Source organism: Brassica rapa, chromosome A06 (genome assembly GCF_000309985.2).
Source record: "Brassica rapa cultivar Chiifu-401-42 chromosome A06, CAAS_Brap_v3.01, whole genome shotgun sequence".
Lineage (NCBI taxonomy): Eukaryota > Viridiplantae > Streptophyta > Magnoliopsida > Brassicales > Brassicaceae > Brassica > Brassica rapa.
The window spans coordinates 12,732,325-12,751,131 of NC_024800.2; the positions used below are offsets into that span (position 1 = coordinate 12,732,325).

The following is an 18,807-nucleotide window of genomic DNA, read 5'->3' on the forward strand; positions in this document are numbered from 1 at the left end:
AAGAAAGCTCAGAGACGACATGCAACACAAACAAAACAGCACATGGTTTCAAAGATAAAATCAGATCTGGAGGGTAAGAAAACCCAACCCGCTTTAACTAGCTATATCAAGCAAAGAAGATCGATTAACATTGCATTGAGATCATCAATAAACTCATTAATTTTCTGAAAAAAACAAAATCAAAACTTGATTATGTTACCCAAAAAGAAGAACATGAAGAAAACCAGATGATCTCAGTTAACAAAATATGATAAAAAAAAAAAAAAAATCAAAGACCCAACTCCAGCTCTAAGGGAGTAACCGGAATCAGAGAAGAAGCGTAACAATAGATAATGGAAAAGAGAATGAAAAGTTTTTTTTATGAAAGAAAAAGATTAGATTTTCCTCATGGGAAAAGTAAATTGTAAATGATCAAATAAACACAATTATTCTAAAATTAAGATGATAATTTAGATATGATAAAATATGCTATAAGTAAATGAATTTAAAAGTATATATCCGCGCGTAGCGCGGAAAAACGATCTAGTATTCTATTAAAGTTCATAAGCGAATCAATAAGGGGGACCCGTTTTTATATATTTAGTAACAAATAATGCTATTCAACAGTTATGTGTATTGAATAATAACTCTACTTACGATTCCAACTAGATCTACCTTCCTTCTTGAATGCTTTACGGTTTACATATTCTTCTTCTTCATTTTTCTTCTTCGCGAGGTCAACGAAAATGGCTGATCAACCTCCAAATCCCCAAAATAGAATCAAACTTCGTGATGGTAGATACTTGGCTTACAAGGAAAGAGGTATTCCCAAGGATGATGCCAAGTTCACCATCGTTCTTGTACATGGATTTGGTAGCTCTAAAGACATGAACTTCAATGTCTCACAAGTATAGACTATTCTTTTATTTACTCGATTCTTCCTAATTCTGTCTGTTTACTTACCTTTCAGGGTCATTGATCTAAAAATTGTACTTTTAATCTTGAGAGTTTTGTAATTGTAATATTTGATGTGCGTTGCCTGAAAAGCTGCCTAAAGCTAATTTCAATTTTCCATAGATTAAGCCCAACAGTCTCTAAATGAAATGATAGAGATTTGGTTGAAGACTAATGAGGTTTGTTTTAGTTATAATCTCAGGAGTTTGTAGAAGAAACTGGGATATACTTTGTGCTATACGATCGAGCGGGCTATGGAGAGAGCGATCCAAATCCGAAACGTTCGCTGAAGAGTGAAGCTTCCGATGTTCAAGAACTGGCGGATGGGTTACAGATTGGATCAAGGTTTTATTTGATCGGAATCTCGATGGGTTCATACACTGTTTGGAGTTGCCTCAAACATATTCCACAAAGGTAAAGAAAACAGATTGAGTAAATTTATACAACTTATTACAATGCTTAAAAGTCTTCTAAGCCATGTTGCAAATATATTGTTTCAAGATTGGACAAAATCATAAAATAGTCAGACAACACGTTATTTTTTTGGGCAACTCAGACAACATGTTCATATCCATATTGTCAGACAACACGTTCATATCCATATTTGCAGGGTCAATATTTTTATTTTATTTTTTGACAACAAAGCATTCACAGATCATATTGACTCTGTAAACCAAATTGGTAACTCCGCATGCTGTTGATTTTAAATTTAAAGTTTCAAAAATGCAAAAGAGAAATGTTTTTGCTTTACCCATTAGGGGTTTCCTAAAATCCCTTGATTTTCTTTTTTGAAATAGTTTTACTTTTAAAATTGCTTGTTACTAAATGTTTGGGTTTTCCCTAACTCGGGAGAATTTATTATTTTGTTATAGTATTTTGTTTTATAATCTGACTTTATTTTTAAATTTATTATTGGTTTGGAATTAATTATTAGTTTTGGATGTGGCATTCCAATTTTCTTTTGTTAAATTTTCTAAGCTTGATTACCAAAATGGGAGAAATTCTATGAAATTCTTATTTTTTTCGTTGGTTTTGGTTTGATGAAACGTAAAAAAAAAAATCAAAACTGTAAACTGATTCACATATTTGTATTCTTATGAATTTTATTAATTTTATTCTTGTTAATTTCTTTGAATTCGATGACCAAAAACAAATTCTTGGAATTCGCTTTCTAGCTTTAGCTTTATGAAACTTGAGAAAAAAGGGAATCTGTATATGTTTTGTTCTTATGAATATTTTCTATTTCTTTTAAATACTTATGTGTTTTAGTGGGTTATATTTATGTTTTTAATTAAATTAAGATTTTTTTGATAAATATGAACTATATGAACTACTAAATTTTTGTTGATCTGGGGAAAATAATAAAAGGATGAGAAATGTAAAGAAATTTCATAAAGTCTTTGAATCGTTGTTGATGTGTTAATTTTTAGTATACCACTTGCTAATATGATACTGAAAAGGAGAATTTTCAACTATTTATACATGTACTCTTATAAATTATTCTTAAAGATTTTGTTTTAAGTTCAGTTCTAGCTTTGGTTGGGCATTAATTTAGTATTTGATAAATAAATAAATAAATATATATATATATATATATATGTTTACAAATTTTGTCGATTTTAAATTAAGAAAATTGAAATATGGCGTAATTCGATAAGATATATAATAATTTTTATAACTCTTAGATATATAAATTCCTATCAAAATTATAAATAAATAACTATAATGTTTATATAAAATATATATTATAGGTTATGTTTTCAGTAAAAACAGTTCATATTATATATTTCACTTCAAATATTGAAGTGTTATTTTATCAAAAAAAATATATTTATTTTAGGATGCTATACAAAAATATCAACTAGTCTAATAAACTAATGGAAGTGAAATATGTATGGTCTTATATTAATATATAAAATTGTGAAATATATTTTAATTTATTTTGAATCAAAATATTTTCAGTGATATAAATTTAAAATAAAATTAAAGATTTTATAAATTAATAAAATATTAAAATTTTGACACTTAAATTTCAGAGTTTTTACCGTGATTTTATTTTATGACACTGAGCTCATAAATACCAAAATTGCAGGATTATTATGTACTGTATCTATAGTGAGCCACATTACGTGGTTTGACATTTGATCCAATTCAATTAAAGCACAAAATATAAAACAAATGTATTTTGTTGTACTATATATGATCGATCAAAATTCTTTTTTTTTTCTCATTAATGAAATTTAATAGGCTAGCAGGAGTGGCGATGGTCGCTCCCGTAGTAAACTACCGTTGGCCGTCGATTCCAAAGAGTTTGATGAAAAATGATTACAGAAGAGAAGTGTTAAAATGGTCTTTTTGGATTGCTAAATATTTCCCTGGACTGCTTCATTGGTGGGTGACTCAAAACATGTTTCCTACAACTTCAATGCTAGAGAAAACCCCTGCTAATTACTTCAACGACCAAGATATCGAAGTCCTCAAGCACACCAAAGGCTTCCCAATGCTCAGTAAGGTACCCAGATACTTTCGTTAGGATAATATAAATTTATAAGCTTTTTCTCATATATTCATTAATTTAAAACTAATAAACTATTATGGTACTATCACATTATCGAGCAAAGGTACACTCAATATATCCCTGACTTTGATTAGCAGACAAAACTTTCATTTTTAATCAATTTAAAAAGGTTAGTGAACGGGATTTGTGTGCTCAATGGTTTGTGTTAATATTGCAGGAGTGATAATCCAGTTTTGTAAGTTGTAGACTATCCAAAATTTAGCAAAAAAAAGTTGTAGACTAAATCTAAAGTTGTAGACTAAATCTATAAGATAATGTTTTACTCACTGAACAAGTTTTGCATGGACAAAAATAAAACTCATGCTACTTATTTGTTTCTGACATATACCTCTATGCTAGATTTTGAAGAAAAATGAATTGATAGAAAGAAATAGGAGTTTGATTGAATGGGATTCGTACTCTAGTGATTTTTATTATGTCGCCCGCGGTGTTATAATTTAGATCTGTAAGACTGAGAATAGAAGGGTTACTTAGATTTGCGTTGCATGGTCAAAGGTCATGTTACTTAAATTTGCTTCTGACAAAATGACGTGCTAAAAAGACCCATAGCCGTTGTAGTTTTACCAAATTATCTTTAGTTACAATTACATATATTAAAATAGAAAACCTGATGTCACTTTAGAATTAGATAACTTGGAGAAAAAAAACTGTGGTTATCAGTCACATTATAGAATGCTCATGAATGTGTCCACAGGAGAGGTTACGAGAACACGGCGTTTTTGAGACGCTGAGAAGCGACTTTTTAGTGGCGTTTGCTGACTGGGACTTCGACCCGGCAGACCTACCGGACCCGTTTCCGTCCGCACGAGAGAAGAGCCCCTCCTCTGTTCACATATGGCAAGGCTACGAAGACAAAGTGATACCGTTTCAGCTGCAGAGATGCTTGTGCCACAAGCTAGCATGGATCAAGTACCATGAGGTTTCTAAAGGAGGTCACTTGATCGTGCACTACGAAGGAGTCTGCGACGCGATCTTGAAATCGCTTCTTCTAGGAGAGGATCTTCCAATGTACAAACCCAAAGCTGTGGTGACTGAACCTTAGAGACAATTCATTCTTCTTGATTTGTTCGTATCTTGCTTGATTCTTTGATTTTGATTTATAAAAATGAATTCTTCTTTGTGACGTAAGAAAACTTATCTGATTGTTTTTTTTTCTCGTATTTGAGACATTATTTACGTCAATGGTTTTTGTACAATAAGTTTCCGTATATATTTTAATCTCCACGATATAGATTTAGGAGGGGTTATTGGTAACTGAATTCTCAGGAACTTTGAAAATTTTGAGATTCTATTGTTATGTTGCATCTTCCTCCTCGATTGGTTCCATCGATTTCTTTTCTTTTACCTCTTCTTCGGACCTCTGCATCACCACCAAACATCATCTTTTACTGCCTCATCTACCTTCCTTTACCAGAAAAATCAAAAACAAAATCATATAAAACAAAACAGGGAAAGAGAGAGAGATAGAGAAGGGAGATAGAGAGAGACTCCGGGGCGTCTTCTTCTCGGGTGAGCCTCGGCGCTTCGACCCAGCGAGTCTCCATCTTTGTCGCTCCATCACATCTTCATCATTTCCCAGTTGATTACATCTGAAAAGTGAGACCTGAGAGAAATGGTGAGCAGGGGCGGATATAGGAAAGCATTTAGTAGGGGGATTTGACATAAATTTTGAATTAACTGGGGGCACTTTCATTGAATTCAAGCTAATACTAAGATGGTCACTTAAAAAAGTATATTTTTAGTTGGGGACACGTGACCCGTTGATCACAACATACGTTCCACCCCTGTTGGTGAGCTTTCTAGAGTACAGAGATGGAAGAGATGAGAGTGAAAGAAGATGAAATGAAGAAAAATGGAGAATGAATCTGTCGACGGAGAGAAAAGAAAAAAAGATTAAAGAAAAGAATAAATATCAACCTTAATTGAAGATAACTAAATTTTGAGTTTTAAGTTAAGACTAATTGATAACCATTCGCATGAGTTTTTTATATATTAAAGTTTCTTCATGTTTTAATATTTTACAACACTACAATTTTTATCGACCGCAAAATAACAAATATAAAATTTGGTCTCTTAAATGTATCATTGTTGTTGAAGAGTTAACGTATTACTACTTATTTTAATTATTTTTAAAAATTCATATTCACAAAAGAAAATTAAGTTTTACGGCTGACACAAATTACAAAAACCAGATATGCAACACCAATTGTAAAATGACGAAATGGAATTAGGTTTTCTGCTCTCGATTTGTTATTATTTACTCTCCGTAAGTGATTTCATTTCCATTTCTATAAAATTGTGTTTTCGTTCTCATTTCTGTTTCAATCATATGAGTTTTTTTTTTTTACTTTTTCTGTGAATTCGGTGAATTACATAAGTGTCAATTTAAAAAGATGGACATCTGTAAAAAACTAGTTCCACTAAAGATACATATCTTAGAATCAAATTTTTGAAGAAAATCACCGGCAAACTCTATTTACAGGTTAGTGTTCAAATCTAATATATCAATTTGTTATAGAATATAAGTGCAAAATCAAAATATAAATGTATGTCTAGTATATTCACCAGTTCGGTCTAATAGTCATCTAATTCTAAAAACAACAAAACAAATTACTTATTTTATTGATTTACGCTTTTGAGTTTTAGTTACTTAAGAGTATCCCGATAAAAATATATATAATACTTTACTATTCTAGTATATGTTAACTATGTATAAAGTAAGAATTGTTAGACGAATGATCAAATATCTTATTATTCGAACAAACTCAAAAGGAGGTGATCGAAATCGTGTGTTGATATTTCATTAAAAGCTTTTTAGGAATACAAATCAAGACTAACATATTTAATCTGATGAAATAATATATAGATATAAAGTGTTTCCAATATTAAAAATCACTTTGATTTATAGAAGTCTATTCGTGGGATTGTCGGGATCAAATAACATATTATAAACCACCTATATTTTTTAAAACAATTATACATAGAAGTATAGGAGATTTGCCAAATATGACTCAAAAGTTGACTTTGATTGCAAAAATATACCCAAACTTGAATCAAATGCAAAAGTAACCCAAAAGCCATGTGAAATTACAGCCAGCCTCTTGTGACCAAACAAAAAAAACATAACTAATTTTTACGAATATACCCCCGAAAAGTCTTCTGAGTCTTCTGAGATACTGTGCATCGTCTAGACAACGTCAATGGAAGTCTTCTGGTATAGTTGATCTTAAAAATAATTTAATAATTTTTTTAAAAAATATTTTGACAAGTGAAAAATTAAAATCACGTAATTATAAATATTTTTAAGTGATATAAATTAAGATTTAATAAAATTGAATACATTTCAATATAGATGAGTGAAAGTAGTTAATCATGATATTCTTTGGCTTAGGGTTTGACAACATATGTTATAGTATTGTATATATTCTTAGGGTTAGATTTTGGAAAGCTTAAATGTTTTTTTTAATTAAAATTTTACCTATAAGTGTTTATTTATGTGTTTAGTAAACACTTTTTAAGTAGTTAGTTAATTTAGTTTAGGGGTTATATTTAGGGTCTAGACGACTAACATCTAAGTCGTCTGGCGATTAGAAGACTTCTCTGAAAGTCTTCTGACTCCCGCTAAAAATATTATAGTTTTCCTCTAAAACTATTTTAGTTTCCCGCTAAAAATATTGAAGTCTTCTGAGCGACTTACAAGTGAGTCGTCTAGAAATTCTTCTATTAGAAGACTTACTTGAAAGTCTTCTGAATCGAAAATATTTAACCTTATTGGAATTTTGTCTCCATATATACAGAAAAATTTACACATTTTCTCTCCTCTTCTCAAATGGCTGCAACAAAAATGTTATGTTCCTCATTCTAAAACTCTTCAACCTCTCTCTAATCTCTTTGAACTTATAAACACCAAACTTTATATCAATTTATTGTCTTTGTCTCATGTCTTTCTCACTAGTTTATCTTGTTTTGCAGGTTTTTCATCAAATGGTTCTCATCTTCCACTCATTTAAAGGTAGATTTATTAATTTTAGATATGTATTTTTGTGTGTTCTATAAAGATAGATCTATCTAATCTTCCACTCATTTTCTCTGTTTTTAAACTATTTGAATGTTTTTTGATATGCAGATTTTTCAGATCTGAGTTTGATATACTTGTTTTTCAGATATGGAGCAGACTTTGGAAGACTTATGGGAAGTCTTCTCTGAAGTCTTCTGGAAGACTTCCTGGAAGTCTTCTAGCGCATTATATTTTAGGAGGCTTCCGAGAAGACTTCCCATAAGTCTTGAAAAATCTTCCAAAGTCTTCTAAAATATAATGTACTAGAAGACTTTCAGAAGACTTCCTGGAAGTCTTCTGACAGAGTCTTCCTTTTATAACAGATTTGAGCGTTTTGGTAAGTTTTTATGTCTGATTTTCTTCATTTGGTAACTTCCTGTTGTATAAAGTTCTTACTTTTTTTCCAAAGTAAAACTCTCCAAACCCACTCTAATCTCTTTGAGTTGAAAACACCAAATTTTATAAGAATTTTTCATTTTTGTCTCATATCTCTCTCACTAATCTATCTTTTTGTTGCATGTTTTTAACTAGATGGTTCTCATCTTCCACTTGGACATGTACGTTGTGTGTTCTATAAAAGTATATCTATATAATCTTCCACTCATTTTTTTTTCTATTTTAAGCCATTTCAACGTTTTTTTATATGCAGATTTTTCAGATTTGAGTTTGATATACATGTTTTTCAGATCTGGAACAGACTTTGTAAAACTTATGGGAAGTCTTTTCGGAAATATTCTAAAATATAATGTACCAGGAAGTCTTCTGGAAGACATCCTGGAAGTTTTCTAGCGTATTATATTTTAGAAGACTTCCGAGAAGACTTCCCATAAGTCTTCCAAAATCTTCTAAAATATATATGCTAGAAGACTTTCAGGCTTCAATATAAAGGAGTACACATGTAAGTCTTCCTGAAAGTCTTCTGACGGAGTCTTCTTCCATATCAAGTGGAGTCAAAGCTTGTCTTTGTAGAAGAATGATCTATAATAGTTTTGTTTGTGGTCTGTTTTGTGATTTGCGTGTGTACTCCTTAATTCTGATTTTTTTTGTAAATATGAAGAGATATTAATAAAACAATTTGGTAAATATGTTCATATTCCACAATATTATTTTGCCAAAATTACTTGACATAATTGAACTTATTGATACAACTTCAATAGCAAAACACAATAACACAAAAAAATTAATCAAATTTATTACAACTAAGGGAGAAGAATTCTCAAGAAAACTTATTCTATAGAACACTTTCATTAGAAGTCTTCTGGGAAATCTTCTCGAAAGACATAAATTTAAAGCGGGAAATTGAAATATAAGCGGCAAATTTAAGTAGAAAATTAAATTTAAGCAGGAAACTCAAAATTTTAAGTAAAATTGAAATTTCAAATTTTTTGAAAGTTAAAAAGTATATCTTATGATCTAAGAAAACACATTAAACCATGTTACTTGATATTCTTGAAGTTACTTAATACTTTTGAAAATTAAATAAACATATCTTCAAGTTGCTTAACAAATTTACAAAAAATAACGTAGAATCGAAGTCTTCTCGAAACATTAATAGACATGAATTTCGATAAACTCATAATTAAAACCAGTTAAGTTATTAATTTCATTCAGGAGCTCAAATATCAACTAATATACATGAATTAACAAAAAATATATTAAAAAGTCTTTATAGTTTTAGAGAAAAGGGTTAGTTTTGCAATTGATTTTTAACCTAGACGACTTACATGGAAGTCGTCAATCTTTGTTTGTTAAAAAAACAATTTGAGACTACCTCCACGTAAGTTGGTTCGTAGTCAACGGGACCCCCATCCGATATTCACTCAGAGAACACGCGCTGATATCTGGTTTAAACTGTCAGCATTATTCGCATAACTATGAACAGTTGGGGGGCATAGATTTTGCGAGAAGACAGTTTCTCAAAGGAAGTAGAATGGCATATGAAGATGTGGAAGAGAAGCTGTAAAAAATGGAAGCATGTCCAGATAGGTTGAAGATGTGTGTACTCTACTTCTTATCTAGAATTCTTATAGGCAAGATCAGGACCAGTGACAAAGCACCCTCCGTGGATCCCTTTTTTGTAAGAGCTGTGAATGATCTTGAGATGTGTAAGACTTTTCCTTGGGGAAGATTATCATTTGATCAAAATATGAGAGATAACATTCGTGCAATGGATCACTTTGGTGGAGTTGTCAGCAAAGGTGGGTTCATGTTTCCAAGCTTTTGTACTTCTTTGGAGCTTCTACCGTTTGAGGCAATTCCACAATTGAATAAGAAATTTCATGAACTTCGTAGAGGACGCACAAAGAGCTGTTGTCTCCGGATTTGCAAGTCTCAGTACATACCAAGTGCCATGACATGATTTCCACTTCCGGACATAAATAAAGTGAAGGGAAGAGGTGGTTAATGGCAAGGGAAGAGCAACAGTAATTGTTAGGAAGGAAATAGCCGTTTAATGGCAGTGGAAAAGCAACTCAGCTGGTTGAACCATTGCAGAAAATCATAAATTCATAATGGTCTCTTTTGGTTTATTGCTTCCATAGTGCTGCTAGAGATAACATAACATAAAACTAGATCATTTTCCCAAATGGTCGTTTCATATATATTTTACTTTCATGAAAGACCTTTCAACCACACATCATCCGACGCATTTCTCTTCCGAGTAGCTTCACCACCCGCAGTGGATGCGGTGGTAGCCCCCTCCTCTAATTCCTTTAGTTACGCTTAGGATTAGCTAGGGCTACTTGATATTTGGAGATACTGTTAGTATTTCAAAGTGTTACCTGCTCAACCAACGGTGGTTCTCCATCCCTTGTTGATGCAATATTTTCCTTTGCTTCCTTCACAAAAGCTTTCACCTCTCTAAGTCTTTTATCCATCTCATCAACCTTGTCAATGACAACATTAATCCCCTTCTTGACGGAATTCGTCAACCCTTCTTCAATCAAAGTTCGAAAAGAAATATAATATTTCTCTTCGACTTTATTCATCACCACATCTCGGACTGGCTCTTCTAGAATATCAACATTTAACCCCTTTTGACTTATGATTCGTGACGAGACGCTGTGTCCAACCGTAAACAATAACATCACCGACATCATGGTCTTCTTCTTCTTCGAAGATTCTCTCAAGCTTAGATTATTCGTCAACTGACGGTAGCAAGATACTTTCAATTACCTGCCATTTTAAATATCATTTCAAACAATTCAATAATACAACTTGTTATGCAACATAAAAGCAATTTAGATTTAAATTAATGATAACCTTTGTTTTGCCAAGTTGTTGTGTTGTGATGACCAAGCTGTGCATTGGTATCGACGTGCTCGTTGGTATCCTTGAGTGTTGACGTACTCGGTGACGTACCTTCAGAGTTTTGGAAGTTGAAATCTAGACTCAAGAGAAGTGTAGCTTAAAGTTAGGTTATCCAGATAAAGTCTGAACTCTGGGGGAGTTTAGCTCAAGCCGAGATTGTCTAGAACAGTTCATCCTATAGAAGGGAGCGGTGATTCAAGAGGTTTGTGCTTGTATTACGTCTGTCTCATCCGCACTTACAATCTTCAGGGACTTCATTGAAGATAAACGATAGCAATTTCTCAAACATGTCGAGAGATCCTCTAGGTTTTTGTTGTGAGAGCTATGAAAGGGACGCTGACCCATAAGATATATATATGAAGGTGTCAGCTCAAAGTCATCCCTCTCAACAACAATAGTATCATCAGGGATTGCAGTCCCCTGTGTATAAATTAATTGTCATGCACTTATGCTAGCGCGACATTCTTCATCTCATAGAACTCCATTCTCATCAAGACTCAATATGAGTACCTGGACCTTCTCTGTCTCTCGCAAGTGGTGTCGATCGACACTTGATGAACAGTGTCACTCGTCACCGGATGAACAGTGTCACGATGAACAGTGTTGGGATGAACAGTATTTGGATGAACAGTGTTGATCGACTTGGGAAGAACAATATCGATCGACGAGGGTGAACAGTGTCGATCGACACAAGATGAACAGTTCGACGCGGGATGAACAGTGTTGATCGACACAGAATTAACAGTGTCGTTCGACTGTCGGATTTCTACGTTGTTGATCACTGCTTGGAGAGTGTCGACTTCCCTCTTAGACTTATTTATCATTCGTTCTAAACAAGTGGATCTACTAGTAAGAGCCATATTCCCTTATTGCTTCTGGTACTCATATGCATGTACCTCAAACACAAGAATTTTTTTTTTTGTAAAAAAAACAATAAATAAGAACCTAGACAAAATCCTACACATTGTCTAATAGTGATCAGAGTCCTCGGAAACGACGCCAAATTTGATATGCTCAAATTAACCTTCAAGCTATTCTGTCAAATAAGAGGTTCGATATAGTAATTGAGGATCGTATCCACAGAGAGTCGATATCTCACACAATAGAATTTAGCTTCAGACTATGCCAGGTCAAATAATATAATAAGCAGTAAATAATAAAGCAGTAAATCAGGAGTTTGTTTTGGACGGAATGATTGTTGCTAGACTTAGGGTTTCATCAATCAAGAGATTCAAAACAAAAATCAAGCATCCTAAGGGTTTTATAGATTTAATTCTAGAACTCGAATTTAGTAAGCAAGTAATCCAGCTCTCGCATGCAATTAGTAATCATATGTCTAAGTCATATGTTCCAGCTCTCGCGTGTGAACAAGGAGCAAGCGTCGATCTTCAGACAAGCATTAACGCACTGTCGATAATGTTTAACTAAATTCCTAGACTAACTCTCGTATGCACCTAGGTATCTAATCCAACAGGATTCGGATTCCGTTAATTGATTGCACTTTTATGCCTCTCACTTGTCCTACGATTCAAGGTTCAAGTAATTAGTCACACTCTCGTGCTATTCCAACTACTCTGTATCTTAGTATTACAAGACATCCTGGTGTACAGATCTATAAACAATCCTAGCAATCCTAATAGATTATCAGTTTGACATTATGCTCATGCCCTAAGCTAACAGATGGGTCTACTCAAGCATGATAGTTGTTACAGAAATCATGGATGAATAGATATAAAACTGAAATCAATAAAAGAACCAAAACCAATGGAGTTCTAAGAGGACTCTGAAGGATTTCATCTCTTCTCTCATAACCTAAAACTAAGAACAATTAATAGAATAAAGTGTAGCCGTCAACAATGGCTTAGAAAACACATATATATGATTTTAGGTCGTCCAAGAGTATATCGGTCATGAAATAGACTCGGCCCGTGTTCTGGCATCACCGTCGATCGACACCAAGGGTGCACCATCGATCGACATTCCTTTATCTCCTCGACAGCTTCCTCTTGCGAGGCAGACGTACCACTCCTCAGTAAAATATGCATAACTTCTGATATATGATGCTGATTGGCCTCAAATCAGTGGCATTGGAAATCTAACTCGAAGCTATCTAGTATCCAAATATGGGCGCAATATCACCGTGGAATGTCTCCATCCATAGCTAAACACCTGACATGTATATGCAGTTCCTAAACATCTGACATGTCTGTGCAATTTTGCACCTCAAAAGGCTCCAAAAAGCTCCAAAATCACCAAACTTCTCCAAAATGTATCTGGCCATGAAAACACTTGATATCACTCAAATTACCCTAAGGAGTGAATTACTCTCTCAAATAAGAGGTTCAGATGCAGTACTTAGGGATCGAATCCACAAGGAGCTAGGGAACCTATTAAATCTAGTAAGATCATTAATTCTAGGTGTTTGTTGTTTTATGGGTTTAAAAGTAAATAGCAATCCTAATTGAGTAAGTTTATTGCTCGACTAACAAGATGATTGGGAGTGTAACTTATTGGAAGATATTAGATGTAGGGTTTCTATTCAGGTGTTGGAGATTATAATCCTATAGATGCCTAAAAGTTGCATGCATGATATATTAGAGCTCAACTTCTTAATCATAGTGATCAGCGTGCTTCTCAGACATGACGAGAATGGAAATCTTATAGATGCCTAACAGTTTACCCATTTTCCAGTCATAGAGGTTTCCATTCTCGTCCTGTCTGAGAAGCACGCTGATCACTGTGATTAAGGAGTTGAGCTCTAATATATCATGCATGCAACTGTTAGGCATCTATAGGATTATAATCTCTAACACCTGAATAGAAATTCTGCATCTAATATCTTCCAATAAAGTTACACCCCCAATCATCTTGTTAGTCGAGCAATAGCCTTGCTCAATTACGATTGATATTTACTTTTAAACTCATAGAACAACAAACACCTAGAATTAATAACCTGACTAGATTTAATAGGTTCCCTAGCTCCTTGTGGATTCAATCCCTAAGTACTGCAACTGAACCTCTTATTTAAGAGAGTAATTCACTCCTTAGGGTAATTTGAGTGGTATCAAATTTGGTGTCGTTGCCGGAAAGTTTTAATCGCCATTAGATTTAGTGTTATTGATTCTTATTCTTTTCTCTACTCCCATTCTGACACAAAATTTTTTCTTGTCTTTTCAGGTGCATGCCCAGCAGTACCAAAAGCAACAAGAACAAACAACTGCTATTCTCAGAAGATCCTGCTCACTTAGAACGCTCGATCCGCAAAGACCAACGTTCCACATCGATCGACGCAGCAGCTTTCACGTCGACCGATTGCCGCACCCAACCGTCGACCGACACCCGACCTTCATCGTCGACCGATTTACCTCGTTCGACATCGATCGACACTACACCTCGTACATTGATCGATCCTCAGTCGCGAAGCATGGTTGCGATTGTTATTCTCAGACATGACGAGAATGGAAACCTCTATTACTAGGATGGTCATCTGCGTAATGCAACATGTCAAAAAAACTAGACGCTCAGGGGAATGTAATCCCTGATACTGATGCAACAGGAGCTGCTCAACCTTTAGAAGAGGCTGCTCGACCAAGGGCACTGGCCGACTACAATCGTCCAGATGAGTACTACGCCAACAGATCAGCTATTCGACTTCCAGAGATTCAGAAGCAGAATTTCGAGCTGAAGCCTCAGTACTACACACTCGTGTCGCAGATATCCTACTCTGGGTTACCGCACGAGCATCCTATGCACCACCTTGAAAGGTTCGAGGATATTCGTATGGATGGAGTCCCTGAGGACTACCTATTGTGCAAGCGATGCACTGGCTTAATCAGCTACCCACATGATCTCTAACATCCTGGGCCGAAATCAAGAATGCTTTCTTGCGAAACTTCTTCGATGAAGCACACGCTGAAGACTTGAGAAGCAAAATCGCTACATTCGCACATGAGGCAGGAGAGTCTTTCAAAGACGCGTGGATCAGATTCAAGTTCTTCCAGCGAGACTGTCCACACCACGGATTCAACGAAGTGCAACTGCTGAGCACTTTCTTCAGAGTATCGCCTTGAGGTATCAGATTGCTCTTGATACAGCTAGCGAGTGAAACTTCAACACCAGGAATCCGGTAGAATCTGTGAGACTGATAGAAAATCTAGCAAACAGCAGCAGCACCAAGAACACTGACTTTGAAAGAAAGTAATCTGTTGCATCCCTAGAGAAGGAGCAGATGGACGAAGTTAGAGCAAAGTTAGATGTGGTTCATGAGCTTCTCAGGAAGCAAGTCTGCTCAGCTGAAGGAGAAGAGGCTGTAGACATGGAAAGAGAAGAAGATGTTAACTACATTGGAGGTACTGGATTTCAGAGGTCTGGAAACCAGGATGGAAACATAAACTTCTATGGCAATGGTCAGAGGAGTAACCAGAGTTCACAGTTTCAGAAACCTTTCAACAACAACAGCAGAGGCTATGGAAACTCATTCTACCAGAATCCACCACCACAGACTCAGGAGAGCAAGATTGAAGCAATGCTTGACAGAGTTCTGGAAGGACATCAACAAGTCACTGTGGATTTCAATGGGAAGATAGATTCCGCCTACAACAGTCTGAACACAAGAATTGAGACCTTAGGAACTCAGGTTAGGAAGCTTGAAATGCAAATGGTTCAGACTGGAGACACTGTAAAGAGGCAAGAAGCCTTGGCTAGAGGGCAGGAGTTGAGAAAGCAAAACACCACGTTAATGCCATCATAGATGATGATTTTTGGCAAGTGGTGAGGCATGAGAAGCTTGGAGAAGAAGACTTTGAAGTTGAAAGCTCCATGAGTTTCGGCGGATCACAATTGTGTCGACCGATGTCAATGGATACACATCGATCGACAGACCATGACGAAGATCGATCGACAGATTACTCTCGACATCGATCGTCGTCTGCTGAATCGACTTCAGAGTGTAGTGCAGTTCGAATCATGACTCATGAGGAATTTGCAGAAAAACATCCTCACCCACCCTCCCCTTTCTACGTCAAAATCGATCGACCGCTTGAGCCAGCAGTCGACCGACAAAGAGAGACCGACATCGATCGACCCCCCTCACCTCCCATCGATCGACGGGCACCTGTCACCTACCGAGTGCGGTTACCATCTATTGATAATGACCGAATCAACGCACTCAGACCACCACTTAAACCATCAGCCAACCCATCAGAACTTACAACCAACCCTTCAGACACTACACCAGAGCCTATGCAAGTTGATGAGGCAACCGAAGGAAGAAGGTTAAGGAAGAGGAATGAGAAGATTCCTAAGAACCTTAAGAGGAAAACTAATGAGAAGGAGATGGATGGTTTCACTAAGAGAGTCCTCAGAATCCCAGTAGAGAAACCTTTTGATGAAGTTTATTTCACATACAGGTTGTGGATGTTCTTCAGAGAGACTAAGGAAACTGAAGAGGACATTAGGAGAATGTTTCATCATGTCAGGGAAATGATGAAACTAAGGATCACATTGAAGAAGAAGAGTAATCCTGGGAAGTTCGCAATACCATGTGTGGTGAAGGGTATTGAATTTCCCCATGCACTTTGTGACACAGGACCATCAGTCAGCATACTACCTAAGGTTATGGCAGACCAGCTGGGTCTGAAAATAAAGCCTTCTTCAGAATCTTTCACCTTCGTGGATCTTTCAGAAAGAAGCTCAGGAGGCATCATAAGAGACCTTGAAGTACATATTGGTAATGCCCTTATCCCAGTAGATTTTCATGTCCGGGACATAAAACTAAACTGGAATTCTTCACTTCTGCTTGGAAGAGCTTTCCTGGCTACAGCATAAGTTGTATGTGACATGAACACCAACAGATTGTGTCTGACACTGATAGATCGATACGTCCACTATGACCCAGTTCGAGTTGTGAGACAACAGGTCAACCTCGTGGAGCTTGGAAATGATCTTGGGTACATTGCAGCATGCCATTGTGGAGCAGAATACAAAACAGAGTACTCGAAATCGATCGACACTCACACTGTTTCATCGATCGATTCTAATGAGTCACTGATGACCGATGAACGCTATCCCACGTCGCTTGACGGGAAGCAAACGGTAGACCACTTCGCGTTACCAGATCAGTGTTATCCATATTTTGCCTTTCAACAACCCAACAACAGAGGACGAGATGACTATTCAATAGACAGTTGGGCAGACAGTGGATTCCATGAAAGTTTTGCAGTGAATACTGTAATTCCTTCATCCAATGAGGATCCTAAAGAGGAGTATGATGAGGATTGCTGGAAGAAAAGAGCTATAGAGATTGCTATGCATGATGACAGATATTCGGGCCATTCCTTCAACAACACGTCTCCACCATCGATCGACAGAGTTCACTCAGCATCGGTCGATACCCACCCTCATCCAGCAAAACGTTCTTATGCATCGATCGATACCATACCTTGTACATTGATTTATATTAAAGCCGCCACCTTTGAAAAGGAAAAGGGAATATTTCAATTCCAAGTAGGTTTACTAATACCTATATAAAAAGTTTTGCTTCCCAGATTACTTCTCACGACACCGAAGCAGAAAAGATGAATGCTCCCAAAAACCAATCAGAAGGAACATCCAACAGGAGCATTCAATCCAAAAACCCTAATTCCGCAGACAAACGTCTACCATCGATTAATACTCCAGTCTCAACATCGATCGATACTCATTCTAAACCTCAACTTTCCTTAGTACTAAAAAGAATAGGAGTATGGATTACGGTTTTCTAACTCCTGATGAATTTGGTATTTTCAGGGACCCAGATGGCCATGCAAGAGCTATGGATGGAAGAATTCTAAAAGTATCCAGGGAGAACATAGCAGACATTCTTCAGGTGGCCAATGGACCTGACAACTTGTTTATGCAGCAACGCAGCATTCCAGACAACATTCCAAAAGTTCGAGACGAACTTCAAGGGGCCAACACAACAGCAATTAGTTCACACCAATCATACCGACCAGTTAGCCAAGCATTGATTGACAAGGTTGCTTCAACATCTTTCGACAGGGTAACACCAATGTCGCTCGACAAGGCACCCTCACCATCAATCAACAGTCGTTATGAGTTTGGACATCGCGCTTATGACATCTATGGAGCCAGAAAGTTCACATGGGAACAGAAGGACGAATATGGAGTCTACAAAGATGAGTTTGGATATGCAAGGAACGTAGCTGGTGAGATGATCCATATTACCAAGGACAACATCAGAAAAATTCTGGAGAGAGCATCACTATATGAAGAGAGTCACATATGTCTTCCAGAACATGCCACTTCTTTCACACCTACAAGACTGGTACCAGAGATCTACACCAAGGATGAGATTAATGAGATGGTGACTGGTATTTGTGGAGCTCAGGAAAGGCTAGGAGATGAACTTAATACATTGGTAGATGACACAAATCAGCCTTTGGAAAGGAGTTACAACGAGCTTTTCAGAAGTATGGCAGAGATGAAGACAGAGATTGAGAATATGCAGCACAACCTTGAGAAGGAAGCTACGACATCACCATCGATCGACGCCGACAAAGCAACATCGATCGATGTCAAGCCACAGACATCCCAAATCCCTGCAAAACCACAAAGTTTGGCAGAGAAGAAGGATGAATGGGAGATCGCATACATCACACGAAGATTAACGACGTCTGCAACCCTCTCAACAACAACGTGGACTGGTTAAGCACGAGAATTGATCTGCTACAGCAAAATTTGGACACCATTCGCAAGAAGGATCCACAACCAGCCACATTGATCGATATATGCACCATCACATCGATCGACAGCAAGTTCGCAGCCATGGAAGATAGGTCACAATCTTATGAGGATATGCACGACCGTTTCACCTCACCTATCATGCGATACTTGGACAGCTTGTTTACGCAGATGATGAAAGTCCAGAAGG

At 36.1% G+C, this 18,807-nt stretch overlaps 1 protein-coding gene and 1 long non-coding RNA gene across 2 annotated transcripts in view; one reads left to right on the forward strand and one right to left on the reverse strand.

The window, feature by feature from the left end:
* Positions 1-476: 476 nt before the first annotated feature.
* LOC103873651 overlaps positions 477-18,807 on the forward strand; it is a 19,928-nt gene continuing 1,597 nt past the window's right edge. Inside the window, exons 1-4 of the mRNA XM_033272124.1 lie at positions 477-887; positions 1,136-1,347; positions 3,181-3,445; positions 4,206-4,519. Of these exons, the coding sequence (XP_033128015.1) occupies positions 726-887; positions 1,136-1,347; positions 3,181-3,445; positions 4,206-4,519 (953 nt within the window). The 5' untranslated portion in view covers positions 477-725. The remainder of the gene's footprint in view (positions 888-1,135; positions 1,348-3,180; positions 3,446-4,205; positions 4,520-18,807) is intronic.
* On the reverse strand, positions 4,590-7,699 carry LOC117125776. The gene is made up of 2 exons (XR_004448155.1): positions 5,000-7,699; positions 4,590-4,916 (listed from the first exon to the last, which is right to left on the reverse strand). It is a non-coding gene; the product is annotated as an uncharacterized LOC117125776 (long non-coding RNA).